At 36.4% G+C, this 16,267-nt stretch overlaps 1 protein-coding gene across 1 annotated transcript in view; it reads left to right on the forward strand.

The window, feature by feature from the left end:
* The window catches only part of ZFAND3 (zinc finger AN1-type containing 3), a 133,697-nt gene that overhangs the window by 21,752 nt on the left and 95,678 nt on the right, over positions 1–16,267 (forward strand). Inside the window, exons 2-3 of the mRNA XM_041404210.1 lie at positions 11,110–11,150; positions 13,058–13,084. Of these exons, the coding sequence (XP_041260144.1) occupies positions 11,110–11,150; positions 13,058–13,084 (68 nt within the window). The remainder of the gene's footprint in view (positions 1–11,109; positions 11,151–13,057; positions 13,085–16,267) is intronic.

Raw genomic sequence — 16,267 nt, forward strand, 5'->3', positions numbered from 1 at the left:
ATTAGGACATGGTGACACTTGTCTGATAGATCCAATTCAGCACTGATGCTGTCTGGGTTGTTTTTTGTGTATTGTGCTCATTTTATTTCAGTTCTTACAGAAGATACTTCTTGCTGTTGACTTCCTGATCAATATCATGACAGTAGTAGTGACCATATAGCTGCAAAAGACAATGGAAAGATGTTGGTCTAGTTAAAAGAAAAAAGAAAAAGCATCTGTATAATTATTAACATTTACATATTAAGACTCAAAATATTTTTGTTTAATTGTTTCCTTTTGTTTCATTATTTACAGAGAAAGTTAAACATGCAAAGGTTTATTCAGTAAGGTTTCCCATAGCAGAGAGGTCTTCTTGTATCGGGTGTTTGTTTGAAGAGTTTCAATTTTTGTCTTTGAAGAAATTAATAAATATAGAAATTAATTAATAATTATAGAAATTAATTAAGAAATTAATAAATATAGACTAGTAATATGTCAGTTTTATTCAGTGAGTCAGGTGCATGTTAATGTGAATTAACATGTGATAAAAGAAAATTGCAAGGACTGGAATACTGTCTACTAAAAAAATACATAGGGTACTCTTCATCTGTGTTTGAAAAAGCTTTACTACAGTAACTTAATAAGCTTAATTCTTCTGTAGTAGAACCAAATTGTATGGCTAGAATTACAGAAAGACCAGTCTTTTAAGCTAACTGTAGGTAATGAGAAGATTTAATAATATTTTAGTGTTTCATATTATATCAGTCGTAGTCAAGTTTACAGTCTATTTTTTAATGTGTAGTTCTTTAGCCCAGTTAAATTTATTTTAAGCATTTTTCTATTCAAAGTAAAATTGAGAAGAGTTTTCAGGTAACATAGCTGGATAAAGTAGAGTTAATGTAGCTGTTCCTCCTGGGCATATGAATCATAGGATTTGAGCAAAAGAGCACATTTACTTGCAGTTCATTTACTGAACTCTACAACATTGTTAACTCATTAACTTTCCAGAATCCCTTACTTGAAAAAAAAGAAGGGCATTGAGCAGCATTCCCTGGGTAAAGCTTGGGTCTTGGAAATTGTGTTGGAAGATGTAGGGAGGAGCTGAGATTTTCAGATATTAAAAAATCTTTAATGCTTAATGTTTTAATCATAGCTTGAGAAAACCTCAAAACCAACCAAACAACCCAAAATAATGTTCCCCTTCCCCCAAAAAAATCTTCTCAAGTCTGTCAAGCACTTAATTTCATTTTGAATTTCTTAATTGTGCGGATTTCCTACACCCACCACTTCTGGATTTGTCTTTGAATGGAATGATTTGAGGTGTTCATAGAGCAAACACCTTCAGCAAGTGAAGGGTCTTGGGGCTGAAAACACTTTCCATGACCAGTATCCACTGTGTCTTCGAAGCTCCTGAGAAAGTGACTTTGCACTGAACACTGCTGAAATGAGGATGCTGCTTTATGTGAGCTATCAATGGAGCTGTAGGTCCCAGCCTATCAAATGTCATTTTTCACTGAACTAATGGTGGTTACTGTATAACTGCTGTTGTATTTCTTTACCTGTGTTTGTGCCTGGGTACACATGTGGGAAAGAAAAAATCGCACCTTTTTCTATGTTCAGATTCCTGTCTTGCTTTGTGTAAGTCTTTGCTATTATCAGCCTAATTCTTGTTTATAACGTTTTGGGGGTTTTTTGAGGGTTTGTTTGCTTTTTGAAGTGGTGTTACCAAGCATGTTTGTGTTGGTTTGTTCCTTAACTCTTTGTTGTTCTAAATTTTACCTGTTTTATTTAGTCTTTTTCAGATGCTTTGGAAGTTGGATGTTTAACGCAGAAACATTGTGAAAGAATTATTTAGAAGCAGTTTTATGCTGATTGGAAATGCTGTATTGGTTGGAATGATGCTGAACTGTTAGAAAACTCCCAAGTACTTATGAGAGGATATCTCTTCTCAAGGTTAAACATCCAAAGTGATGTTCTGAGCCAAGACTTATTGTAATGTATTGGTGAAAACATAAGTTCATAACATTTCTGCAGAATAGCAAGAGAGTTATACTGTTTCTTTACTCTGGGATGGTTCTTTTGAGGATGGGAACCTCTCCTACCTGATAGAAAAATCAGGGACAGGCATCCACCTGAGAGCTATTTGGAAATTGACCAAAATTCTGGGATGACCAAGATGAACATGTAAACCTGCTTTTGCTAAGAGTAAGATAGTCTTGGGTGGTTCATTCCAATTTAAAAAGTGACTTTTTATGTGGTTTTTTTTTTCCTACTTACTTTGTCTTATTTTTCTGCTATTGTAACAGCAGGGCGGAATTGTTTTCTGACAGTGTAGGTAGATCTGCTTCCAGGAACGTTTTGTTTAGTTAACTGGCAGATCTTCCTAGTGTAGGCATAATCTTAATACAATTCAAATTCCTGAGGAGGAGCTGAAGTACTCTTGTTTTCTAAAATAGGATCATGAGACCTAGCTGCATTTTCACAGCTGAGAACTGAAAATGTCTGTGTAGAGGCAGCAGTGACCAGAGTAAGAGCCCCATTGCTTCTTGACTGTACAATTTGGTATAAGGCAGGCTAGAATGGAAGAAAGTGAATTCCCTCTGGTGAATATCCAGGTAAACTTTTGGAGACTACTGAAACCTGTTTTAAATGGGGAAGAGGAAAAATGCCTGCTGACTTCCATACTGGCACCTTCTTTCAGATGTGTTTATGAACAATGTAGTTAAGATAGGATTACAGGCACCTTGTCAAAATTCTTCAGCTGCTTTTTCAAGAAGTGCCACAATTCTGTCATGGTGTGCAGTTCCAGAAGGATTCAATAACCAAGGGGTACAGAGGACCATAAAAGGGAGTTTGTCTCTCATTCGCAAAATGTCTCTCATTGCTGCTTTTTGGGGTTGTCTAGGCAGGTGAGAGATCCTGTTGGATAACCTTGTCATTACTAAATAGGACGTAGCTCCTTAACCATCTCAGAATAGCAATGCTTTCTTGCTTTGTCCAAGGGATACTCTTTCCTCTTGGTTTTGGCTGCTTTATTTCTGAATCTAGCTTCCTGTATTTTTAACTCATAGAAATGAATAATCAAAATAATGATTTGGATTCTAAGTCATCCGGTCAGATCTTTTGCATATAGTGCACCTTCAAGTGCCTCTCCATGTTTGGGATGGTCAACACTTGACACTCCTTTTTGCTTGATTAATATTTGACTTGTTAGATGGAAAATGTAGACTCTATTACAAAGAATTTTGTTTTATAATTTTGGTGTTCTCCTAGCTTTTGGGAGAATACACATGGCACAATATTTATAGCAGACTTTATTGGTGTGATTTGTAAATGCAACAACAACATTTTAAAACCAGTTTGCATACCTTGTCCTTTTAAATGTGACTTGATATAAACCCTTTCATCTTGGAAATACTTTGCAAAGCTGTTGCCCTCCCCCCACGCAGGAAGAATTGAAACGTTCTAACCATTCTAAGGCACATAATGGCAGGCATTCCTAAGTATTCTTGTGCCATAGAAAAAGAAAAATTTTTTTGTATTAAAAAAATGTAATGCTTTGCTATGCGTTTGTGTACAGAAAAGACATGCTGAGCTTAAAATCAGCAAGAATCAAACATTTTCCTACTTTCTATGCTAAATCCGGCAGTTCAGCTCAGGAAGTATTTTAGGAGGTTTTCTTAGCGAGGTTTGATATGTAATTACCCATATCTTTAAGTCCAGGGACAAAACAGTTTCTTTCTTGAGGTTTCTTCCAGCTGCCTTTTTTTTTTTTTTTCCCTAAGAATGTTTTACTATTTAGTATCTCTTTACTGATCCTGTGGTAAATGGAATAACAGAAATGGAATAGATTTTTGAGTGGTGCTTGTCAGCAGAGCATTTATTGGAGTGTCTGATCTGAAGAAAAAGATAAAGTTAATATCTTACATTGTAAATCTCAGGAGGATGATTGTGTTGTTATAGGGCAATGTTAGTTACTACCTACAATATACAGGAAAATAATATCCTTGAGGAATTGGTGAAAGGTGGGTAGATCACAACTTTCAAGTTTTATTCCTACTTCACTAAAGGCTTCTTCAACTCTCAGAATTCCAAAATTTAATTGTCCTTTAAATAGTAGACTACACATCTTCTTGAAAAAGATTTTGAAGAGTTATCAGAGGAATGTTTGGTATATGATTTTGTTGCTGAGATTGTTTTTTTTGAAGTATAGAGTTGTGTATTCATGGGAATATGAACCATTTAGCTTTGACTGGAGGGCAACAAAATTTAAGTTCGGCTAGAAACCCAGATGAATCAGGTGGAAGTTCTCACAACCTGTCTTAGCTCATTTAAATGCACTGGATTTTTTTGCAGTTTATTTTAAGAATTGTTGGAGACGGCTTTCAGTGAAAACTCTATCAGTGTTTTTGTGTGTTTTGTAAGACTCTGCTACTTCACTGTGTATTTTCCACATTCTCCCCTCTTACCACTTGTGTGTTTGTGCTCTTTTCTGGACTAATTGTAAACTGAGCACTTCATTGTCTTTATGTATTTAAAACATAAAAAGTCTTTCAGTCATAGAGTTTAAAAGGGATGCTTTAGTGTACCCATTTGAAAAAAAAAGTAAATTAGGATCCAGCTACTTCATTGGGCTACATCAGCATGTCTTTTGAGTGTGGAAAGCTGCCAGAAGGGCATTGCCCTAGTACACTGTATAGTTCATAAAGTCTGCCCTCCATTTCATTTAAAATTGAGGTAAGAACATGTGGCTCACTGACTGAAGTATCATTTTCAGCGGGTTACCAAAAATCTTCAGATGATAAGCAACATTTAAATTGTGGTGAAAATGAGAAGTCCAACACCAGAATACTGATGTTTTTAAAGCACAATCCCTTATAATAGCTGTAATCATAAAAAATGTTACTGATAACACTTTTCTAATTGAAGTTCTTAACCCTGGAGCATATAGGTATAGAATAGATGATTAAGTGGAAGATTTTGATTGCATTTGTGGGATATTTCAATTCAGATCTTAGTTCCCTTAAAAATCTGTTTCTGAATGCATGTGACTTTCTTGTTGCCAAATTCTCTGTAGGTCCACCTGCGTTTGCCATGCTCCACTTCTGCTCTATTATTTGAAAGGAATTTGGCGTGCATCATTTATGAAGAATAACTGAATTACTTCAGTTTGAAAATATGAATAATTGTTTAAACTGACCCAAAAAACTTGCCTATATTCCCTTTACAAGATTATAAATTACAAAGGATATATAAATATAAAATATACAGCATATATGGAGTTAGTGAGGTGACTTCTGGTTTAGAAAGGTAAAATGGCTTTTTTCAGAAGGTAGTGTACAGGATGTATAAAACTTTCAAAGGACAACGGAGGATCTTATTAACACAGCCTAATTAATCTCCCTCCTGTACAAGGTGAAGCGTTAGATGCTCTGAATGAATGATGAAAAGTGTCAGGGAAATACAGAATTGGATCGATTTTCTTTTAATAATAAATAATCCTTCTAATTTATTTGGATGAAAGTAAACGTGTCTGCTATGGTTTTGCTTTTGCCCTGTGCCAGGATTCAGCTCACAGTGAATTCTTAGCAGAGGTCTAAGGCTTTGAAAATTGCTTTCTAATGGAAATGGTGACAGATCATTAACTACAGTACTATAAATGCATTGATTTAACATGAGTATAGTCATCCTAAGTTACAAAATGCATTACATGGTATGTGCTGAGCATATAGGGAGCATCTTTGTGTTTCTAACTAATTAATGACGTGATTCATACTATGTTAATCTTTTTCAAACATAGGGCCCCTGACAATGCCGGACAGATATCATTCAGGGGCTGAGATACATTTGTACTGTAGTGACACTGTGATCCCACTGTAATTTGCTGTGCTGGAAGGGGACCAAGAAGCATTTAACATGCTGCATTTAATCACCACTGCAATTACAGGGACACTGAAGTAGATACGTTTTCCTGCTACCAAGTCGTAGCAACTTCTGAATTGTAACAAACCATTACTAGATGTGCTGGAAGACTTTAAGGCTTTTTTTTTTTCCAATAAAAATGCAGAACCTGGGATTTTATAGTCATGCTTAATTAGCATCTGTGGTTTTTAATGTCTCTAAAACTAAATGTCTAATGCACATATGCACACATGAAAGCATTTTTTCTCCAAAGTCCTTATTCCATCATCAAAAGACATATGAACAACAATTAGTTTAAAGAATTATGATTATTCTAGTGTTGTTTTTTAAGCATTAAGAATACATACTTGTATGTAGTAGTAGAATTTTTACTGCAAGGCAGCTGCACAATTCTTGTCATTGGTGAACATCTGCACTGATAATACTAGGTCACCATTACCGTAAAAAGTCTAGGTGGCATGCTAATACAGGTGAAGCTGAGCATTTTGTACTGCCCTTTGGCACTTGCGTGCCGTAAAGTTTCTGGTCTCCTTTTGTTTTTTGTCTTAAAGATGGGATGGGGGAGTTATGAAGCACCTGGCCATCTGCTGGAAAATGGAGGATTCTGTTACCAAAACCTTCATTATTTATTAGGTGTGCCTGTCTAAGTTTCTTGGCAGAAGTTTGTTTTTGGAGATTGAGTATCTTGAGATCAGCCAAGTTTTGTCATACTTCTTTTTAACTCTCTTTGACCGCACAAAATTTCCGCATGTGATTTGTTCTTGAATCTTCAGAGTGAGATTGCCTTTTGAATCTGTTTATTCTGATCAGCTGCTGTGCATCTAACAGTTGTGTCTTTGAGATTTAGGGCTAGAATTCACTTGCATTCTCTGAATGTGATTTTGTATTGGTAGTCATTCACTGGAAAAGGGGGAAGGAAAACCAAACTTCCAGTGGAGAGAGAAAAGAATGTGCATTGATTTGGATGGTTCCTTGCAGTGATATACTGTAAAATGGCAGGGAATATAAGGAATAATTGATAGGATAGAGCATAAAATTGAGTTTATGAGAGCAAGTGCTCCTCTTGGAGCAGATAAAGCCACTTCACACCTTCATAAGAATGTAGTGGAAGTACCATATGAAAATGGAATCAGGGAAGCAACAATCTCTTCAGTTTTGTTAATTAGTTAAATATCAATTGTGGTACACGATATGAGCACGTGTAGGATTTGAAGTATGTGATTTTTGCTATTTAATGCCCATTGCTGGCTCTCAGTTTGCATTATGCACCTTTGACTGGAGATGCAGATGTGCATCTCTCTGAGATTGGGACATTATAGTGGTGCACATCTGTCTGAATGCTCAAATAGTTCCCTCTGCTGTGGCGAGTTGTAGGCACGACAGCACAAGTAAGGGGTGATGGTTTGGAGAGCCTCAAATGTGCATTTTATTTTTACCCTTACATGCAATTTATGTCCTGCTTAAAGTATAAACATGTTAGAACTTCCAGGATTTCCCATTTCTGTAAATTTCTTCCTCTTTCGAAGTCCCTATGTCATTGCTACTGCTTTCATGGCCATGTTGTTAAGGGAGTGGTTTTTTCCTCAGGCAGCGGAGGCAGTTTTAATGCCCTCACTGATTTCAAACCAAACCCTGCAGAACTGTTGCATGCAATCATTCTATAACCTCTGGGCTTGAAGTATCCTCTGCATTTAACTTAGTCCACCACTTGACCTTCTGAGCTTGCTTCACCTTGTGGTTTCCAATCTACATAATAATTTTGTGTTACACTTTAGTTAAATGATTTCTTTTTGACAGATGGAAGTACCTCCATAGAGGGTTTAACTATATATTCTGCCTCGACGATAATGCCATTCTATTTGACTTGATTTATCTATAAATATGAATGTCTTTCTGAATACCAGCTTAAATTATGTACAAGTAGAGATTATAAATTATCTGTATAAAAATTACCTGTATAAAAATTACCTTCTAGGGATATTGTACATATAAAATGTATATTGTGAGTAATTCTGGATGAGGTGCTGTTCAGCATGAAGCTGGCTTTTTATGAGAGAAGTCTAGGAATTGCTATAATATGTGCAGTTAAAAACTGTGGTGATTTGATATCTGATTCAGAAGCATATCCCAAGCTAGCTGTGTCAGAAGGGTGTAGAAGTGCTGGGTGTCAGCCTAAAGACTTGCAGTCTAAAACACAGAATTCTCATTGCCAGGACTAACTTAGAATTCTAGCCTTGCTGTGCCTTATACACCACTACAGTCATGATATTATTATGTGTTCCTAGAAACAGGAATTGTATTGCCTTCCCTAAAAGTCATCCATGACCGTCTTTTTCCTATGAAGTGGAAACAGAAGGCTGTGTCGTGATTAAGACTTAGATATTTCAGAACTTTGAGTGTTTCAAATGAAATTGTCCCTAGAAAGAACAGATATTGCAGATGTATGATATATTTGAGAAGGTTGTTAGGAACAAAGAAATTTTACATTTTTGTTTTTCTCCCTGGCACTATGAGCTTCTGGTGAATTCTGGAGTCACTGAGAAATAATTAAACCAGTGATGTGGTTAACATGTGCTCTGCAAGAGAACAGCAATGTGCAAGTTTGCTCAGTTTTAAGTCTGGGGAGTGAACCCTTGCCGGCTGTAAAGAGGAGATCCTCTTAGCAGTGACAGGAGTGATTTGCAGTATAGCAAAAGGCTGTCAAACATTTTACTTGTCATAAACTGACCTACAAAATTTGATGTACATAAATGCATTTTCTTTATAAAAGTTTTGCTCCAGTTAAATATTGCATTTTCATAAAGAAGCTGACTTGATCGATGCTGTTGCTCTGTGTTTGCTGTTTCCTTAGTTCTAGTGTGGTGCTGCTGTGTGTATCTGCTCTCACATAAGTGGCTATGTAAAAGAAACTAATAAAAAAACTGCTCAAGGTTCAGGTTCTCATCCTAGTAGCAGCTTCAGGCTGACTTGGATGCCTTGAAAAGGCATATACAAGGATCGACAGGAAAGTGATCCTTGAAACTGTAACAGTGTTACTTGGCTTACAAGGTCACTTGTCCAATAGTGCTGTCCTTTCAGAAAATTTGATGCGGTTTTGTGTGTTGGATGTACAAGGCAGCCTTTTTTTTCTTTTTCACAGAGCTCTATGTTGTGTTTGTGTCTCTGTTTTCCATTGCGGGTGTGCTGATAAGTAAATATTATATGGGGCTTTGGATTGATATTTAAGAGCTGAGATGGTTGATTATACCACTGAAAAAATTTGTCGTTGCCCATTCCAATGTCATTAGTATGAACCAGCTGAACTCTGCCTTTCTTTTTCTTTGCTGCCCCTGGGGTTTAATGGCTTTGCAGAGAAGGTCCTGCCTGGCATATTGAGCTGCTCCAGAAGGTCTAACCCATAAGCAGTGAGTACTGAACTGCAGCACACTGATGCTGTAGGTGTTGACTCACCATGCTGTTTTTAATTGCAGTTCTCTTGAAGTTAGATAATCTGTGTAGACTGTCAACCCATTGAATCTTTGGGTATCTACCAGGCTGATGATATATTTGTATGGCTACAAAGGCTGTTCTGCTTTTCTTCTTTCTTGGAAATTAACTTTTCTCCTGTGCACATGCTGTTTCCATTTAAAACTAGCTTTCATGTTTCTGTAGCTCTTGCTATAGCTGGCAAATGGTTATGTCTCAAATCTCCAGTGATATGTGTTCTTATAGAATTTTTGAGCCTGATGTAAACCAGCTTTCAGATGTGCATGAATTGAAAACCATCTCTGATGTTTTGGTGATACCAAGATATGATTGATCAGGTCTGGATTTACTTTGTAAAGTAATTTAAAATAACCATCTGCAAATTCAGGTGGGGGAATCTATAATTCTGATGCATGTTCATTTGTGATACAATTGCTTTGAAAAAGTTGTCAAATTTTTTTGTCTCAAGGTAACAAGTAGTTTTTTATAATTGATATGTTGTTAGACTGAGATCTCCTCTCAAAAATCCCTTTGTGTTTGCTTGGAGGTAGAAAACAACTGTTTTCGTAGTCTCAGTTGTTTCTTTGTTCGTATTTTCCTAAAGAGAAAGGTGCAACTAATTTGGCTAAATTATATGTTCCAGCTGGAGGCTGCCCTGGGGAGGAAGAAAGGACTTAGGGGCATGGACAGTTTTGGTACAACCTTGCCTGTTAATGGATACTTTCAGACTTGCCTAGGATGGTGTTAATGCCTGTAAATAATGGCAGAGATGATTCAGGAATGCTGAACAAATCAAATATTGGGCAGTGTGCACAGAAACCAGTTCATTTTTACCTAAAGATAATCAAACACATAGAGAACTTTTGAGAATATTCTCCAGGTCACTTTGTAAAGGAGATGTGGTGTTAGAACTTTTTGTAAGCTGGAGGCTTTGGGTATTTTCATGGGAGCCCTAGAGAGGTCTTATAACCCTATTTTTTTTTTAAATAAGGCTCTACTGACTTTCTGATGTTTGAACACCTGTGGCATAATTGCATATGCACTTTGTAGACATCTGGGAGGCTTAAGAGACTGCTGCTGTTCTCCTGCTGTTATTCTCTCAGCTAAAGGTTGCTGCCCTTAAAGCTGAGCCACCCTTGTGGATCATGGGAATTATCCTAGTCCATGTCAGTGCAAAGTCAGCCAGGTTATTTTAAATTACTGCTGAATGCAGCTGAGGGTAGTAATGAACAGCTTGATGTAATAACTAGTTAAACCATTCCATCTAGACTTCCAAGAGCACATCTGTCTGTGTCCTTATAAGTACAATACTTTAATCTCTCCATTGCTGTATTGTATTCAGGATTTGTCAGGACTGCAGAGCTGTTGCTGTGGGGAGTCTACTATTCAAATGGAATGTATTGGTTCTTCCTATCTATCATAATTATCACATTGCAATACAAAGATTAGAATGATTAATGTGTAACGTATACATTGAATGGTCAAATAAGTTTATTTTCATATATGAGGTAAATGTGTAGAAGTCATATTTTGGAAACTCTTGGAAAGAGATTACTGTACAAAGTCTTTTTCCATACTCTCATTTCTAGTTCAGCCACTTCTAGCCACTTACCTTTGATTCCTAGCCATTTAAGTTCTTACCTTCTCTGTTACCCTTGCTTCACTGCCCCCAAAACTTCCCTGTATTGATTAGAAATATAATGAATTTTTTAGCTCTATTTTTTTTTTATTTTTTTGCCCCAGGTCCAGCAAGACTATGAATCTCTGTTCCAAATGCTTTGCTGGTAAGTGCAGTAAAAGGTTTTGTGTTTCCCTTAGATTATTGAAACCACATTGTTGGCATCTCTCTTAGGATTTATGCATGGGTTTCTTTTCCTTCAGTGTGTACATGTAATCAGATTTTCCTCACTTTAGTGCTTTCTTTATTTGCTAATCAAGAACCTCTTGTGTAAATGTACCCATCAAACTTAGTTCTTGAAGTTTAGGGAATTTAGGTACATCCTTGTACTACATAGCTTCACTGCCAGCACAGCTCCTGTATAGATGATGTGGTTTCCACAACACGTAAATCTGAATTGTAATTTGGAATTTTGTAGGATTTATTTTGTAATAACTTCTGATATATAGAATGAATTAAAAAATTAAAGGAAAAGTTGGTATAGAACACCTTCTTCCATTTCCTCTAACTTGCAGCCCTTGACCATTAAATCATCAGTAAGTCATCAGTAGGCTGTTCTAATTACTTCATGTTATTTTCTTATTGTAAGGTCATTGCTATTGTGTAAAATCTCAGGAATTGTTTTTGAATTGTTTTTGACCTTTTGCTGCTAGCAGCTTCTAGCTTTGCCCTTCTGAATTAATTTTTTGGTATTACACAGTATTGTAAGCTTAACTTTTAATTGTAATTGAGGTCCTGTCATAACTCATGATTTTTAACTGCCTTGGGGCAACATAAAATTTTAAAAGGTCCAGCTTTTTTTTTAACTTTAAAGCTTATTTAGCATTTTTAAAGCAAAAAATTAATTTTCACTTAGATTTCAGATCTTGGGTTCAGCATCACTTCATTAAACAAACACTTGGGAAATAAAGATTGCTAAAAGGTTGTTCAGCAAAATGTATTTCTCTAGCTGTTTTCCAAAGGCATGGGTCTATGGAAATGGTACATTGAAGAAAGTATAAGTAATTTCTTGTACTCTTTCCCTACTGACCACAGTCACAAACATATCTTTGATTTGACTCAGTAGGACTGTTATGTTCGTATTAGCATTGTAAGTAATTTGTGTTTGTATGCTCAGCAATGCAGGTATTCTGATTCTGGGACATCAAAACAGCCCATCCCTCATTTGCTGAGTTTAGCAGAGTACCCAACACTTCACAGCCAACAGACTAGGCATTAGGCAGAGCATCATTTCTTTTGGTTTTTACTGGTTTGGGGATTTTTTTTTTATTTGCTTGTAATTTTGTTTCTTTTTAAAGAGAAGATAAGTTCTTGGCTTCTATTGTGCAATTTTTCTGAAATGCTATTACCTCTGATAAAGTTATGTTTTCTCTGCTGTAAAATTTTGAGATGAGACCTTGTGTGATTGGCGGGGTGGGGGTGGGAGAGCTTATGTTTTTAAATTTCCAAGATGTTCCTCAGAGCCTGTTTATTTTAATGACATGAGTCTTTGCAAGAGTTTTAGTAACTTAAAGAGCTGCTAGTGGTTGGAATAAAGGTACTGTAGAAGATACTGTGGAAAAAGACAAGTTTATCTTATTTATATCTTAACTATTGTTGATTCAACAAGTAGTATTAAAACTACTCCAACTCCTTTGGAGTCATAACTCAAAACCTTTCAGTGTCATCATTCCAGCATAAAAGTGGTTTTCTATTTTTTCTTTTTTTCCCCTGTTGTTACTGAAATATTTTTAGCATATTTTCTATACTGGGTTTCTAGCTATATACTGATATAGAAAGACCTGTACTCCTGTTTCTGTAATTTGAACCACCACAGGTAGCAAGATTCTAGGCAAGTAAGGTGTTGAAAGATGTTTTTCACTGTTTCAAGCACTCCAGAAAAGGGATGTGAAAACTAGTTCCTCTTTTTTATCTTTTAAAATGGCAGGTTATTTATTTAAATGTGTTGAAGCAGAGGGAAAATTTCAAAATACTATTTCTCTTGACCATCATTTCCTTTTTCTTTTATTTCAGAAAAAAGAAATCCACACAATGAAAAAGGTTAGTAACTCTTTAAATTACTTTTTTTGTTCACTTTTTTCTAGACTGAAGAATCCAGTCTTCCTTTAAAAAAATATTAATTTGAGACACACACTTGCAGGAAAGACCCTTACATTTGTGTAAGCATTCCTTTCTTACATATATCAGGGGAGAAGGACAACAAGTCCTCAAGGAGTGAAACATTCTGTTTACAGTACAGTATGATTTATTCATGGAACCTCCCTATCTTAGCAAGTTTTTCAGACTTTCTGAGCTATCAACAAGTTTGTAAATACATGATCATGAAGTTTTCTTTGCTTCTGCATTTCCTGGCTTCCCCATTGTTCTGGTTCTGCCAGGACAGGGTAACTTTGTGTAGGTTACAGGAGGTTATTCTGTACCATCTCACCTCATTGCCAGGGGTGGGGGAAAAGGGACACTCCTCCAGGGAGAAGGGGTTGTATTCCAGTCAAGAAAGTCTGGCAGAGAGTGGTTTGTTAGCACTGGTTCTGAGAAGTTTGCATGTGAACCACTCTCCTCTCTCTGGTACATTTTTGTTACTAATATTGTTGCTGTTAATGTTTGTTTTCTTATCTCATTGCTGTTTCCAGTAAGTTGTTGTTATCTCAGCCTGAGATCTTTACCTTTGTGCCTCCAATTCTCCTCTCCAGCCTGCCACTAGGGGAGGGGGAATTGAGGGAGCAGCTTGTGGTTTGGAGTTTCAGTGGGACACTAAATTTGGGAGTACCATTCCTAAACAATGACACCCGTCCCTTGGGGGGAAAAGATGGTCAAGTTTGACATAAATCAGATTAATTAGCCCAGAACTGGAGCAAAGGGTAATGTCAGTTTGCCTTATTGTTTGACCAAGTGCTACTGTTTTCTAAATTTATTATCAAAATAAATTGACTGAATTTTCACCCACATTTGTCCAAAGATGAGACAAACTGCGAAAGCAACCAGATAATATGGCAGGGAGACTGACATTCCTTGTTTTGGTTATCTTTTGTACTTTTTTCTTACATTAAATGTGGGAATAGTGCTCACAAGTTATTACAGAGGTAAGTTGTTGGCAAGAAGTGAGAAGTGTATGGCAAGAACGGGCTGCATACTGCACAGATACATGCAGCCCTTTGCCTGTAACTGCCCAGTGTTTTCATCCAGATCCAGAAAGTTCATTAAGCTCTTCTGTACAACCATAAAATTCCTGTTCATTTGCCACAGACTAGTTCTTAGCTTGCAGATAAGGGTTGATAAATACTGCAGAAGAGCTTGAAGTTAGCTACCCTCTTCAGCTGTCTTTGCCTCCTCTTCACACCATCTGCTTGTTCCAATAAGGAATACCTGACTTGCTTTACTTAAACCCTGCAGAAGCAACAGACTCTAAAATGTTCAAGAGCTTCTCTGAAATAATTTCAAATTAATTGTACTTCTGCAAAGTACTTCACAACATTCTGTCTCCAATTCAGTGCTGACCATGTGTAATCAATGCCTCAGAGTCTCCAGATAGAGAACAAGTGTAACCCTACATATTTAAGTGCTTCAAATAAATACGCTCTTTAGATGGTAAAAACGTAGTTGCTTCAGACTTCTCATGCATCTAGAATACAAATGCAGTAAGAGTGGTGTGGGTTTTGTAGGTATTTTGGTGTTTATTTTTTTGGTCAGAATATAGGTTGGTAAGTAAAGAAATGTAAATTATGGCCAGAGTATCTCCCTTAGCGACACCACATCTTTCTAGAATGCTGCAGCTTTTCTTCTTTCAATACGGTAAACTGTGAATTCTGAGTGATTAAATACAGGACAGTGATGAGTTAAAATTTTCAAAAGTACTCTTTATTAACCATCTTTGCTCCTATTAGGTTTATGGAAGTTCTAGTATCACCTTCAGGTAGGGACATTGTTTGAGTACCTTTTGAAATGCCACTTGATAAAGTAAAATCTTTCAGGCAGGAATTCTGCATTCATGGAAACAGCACCTGGTACCTCAAGAATTCAGTTTTAATTGGAACCTCTGGGAACAGTCACAGAATGAACTATTACAGAGTAAGAACAAAAATTTAAATAGAGAAAATGATAAGACTACACTTTCTACTTACATCACCCCCCAGAAATGCAGTCTGTCTTTAATCCATTTGACTGTGAGCCTGGAAGGCTTAATTCGTGTTATGTTCTATCAGCCACGGAAAGAGAGGTACAGAAATTTCAGCTTTTTCTGTAGTGTGCGAAGCTAAAGGTAAGCGCAGCGCTGGATGGTTTGGTGGAGAGATGTAATAGCAAAACTGGAAGAATAAGGATAAGATAAAATATGGTTAGAGTATCCATGGATTTTTGAATCAAAATCGTAGGTATTCTGTCTGAACATGCAGTTGAAACTTCTAGAGGTGGGTATCTATCCCTTAATTCAGCTGTGTAATATTTATATTCATGTTGTGCAAAGTACTAGATCAGCGTCTCTGAAATTGAAAAACTAACTCAGCCATAGAACCCAAGAATGGTCTGAGTTTTAGGGGCTTCAACTCATAACTTATTTTTAGGCTGATGTAAAACGTGTTTTTTTAATTACTGGGTTCTTGATGAGTAAAAAATGAGAAATTTTTAATCTTCGTTATAGTAGCAGAAAGTCGGTGTTGCTAGAACCACATCTCTATTTTCAATACATTTGCTTAACTCTATGCTAGGTTATTATGAAATTTTGAAACTTTGATAGTATTTTTTATGTTCCTGAATTGAAAAGATCTAATAAGGAGTGAAAAAGAAAAGTAGACATTAACATGTACTATCTGTCATCTGAATCTAGAAGTGTCAGATTATTCACCTATTGCCTGAACTCAGATATCTGACTATAGAGTTACTTCATATTTTTGCATATCTTAACCTTCCTTTGTTGAGCAGATCTTTATTTTGTCATGCTTGAATCACACACAGTTTTTGGAGCTTACAAAATTGGCAGGTTTTTGTGTCTCAGAGTTATTGAATAGTACAATTTCCTTTTCTTTCAGTTTTTGTAAATCTTGGGAGCTCTTTAGAACTTGTCTGTTATTGCTGCCACCTCTGGCAGTAATGACTCCTATTGTAAGCACGAGCTAGTAAAAATCAGCATTCCTGCCTAAATAGATTTTGCTGTTATTTAACTGCTGATTTGATTCTTAGTTAAGCTTTCAGCTTGCTTACTGGAAATCTTTTCAGCATGTGCATCTTGCA

This window comes from Onychostruthus taczanowskii, unplaced genomic scaffold (genome assembly GCF_017590055.1).
Source record: "Onychostruthus taczanowskii isolate IOZ18803 unplaced genomic scaffold, ASM1759005v1 scaffold21, whole genome shotgun sequence".
In the NCBI taxonomy this organism is placed as follows: Eukaryota; Metazoa; Chordata; class Aves; order Passeriformes; family Passeridae; genus Onychostruthus; species Onychostruthus taczanowskii.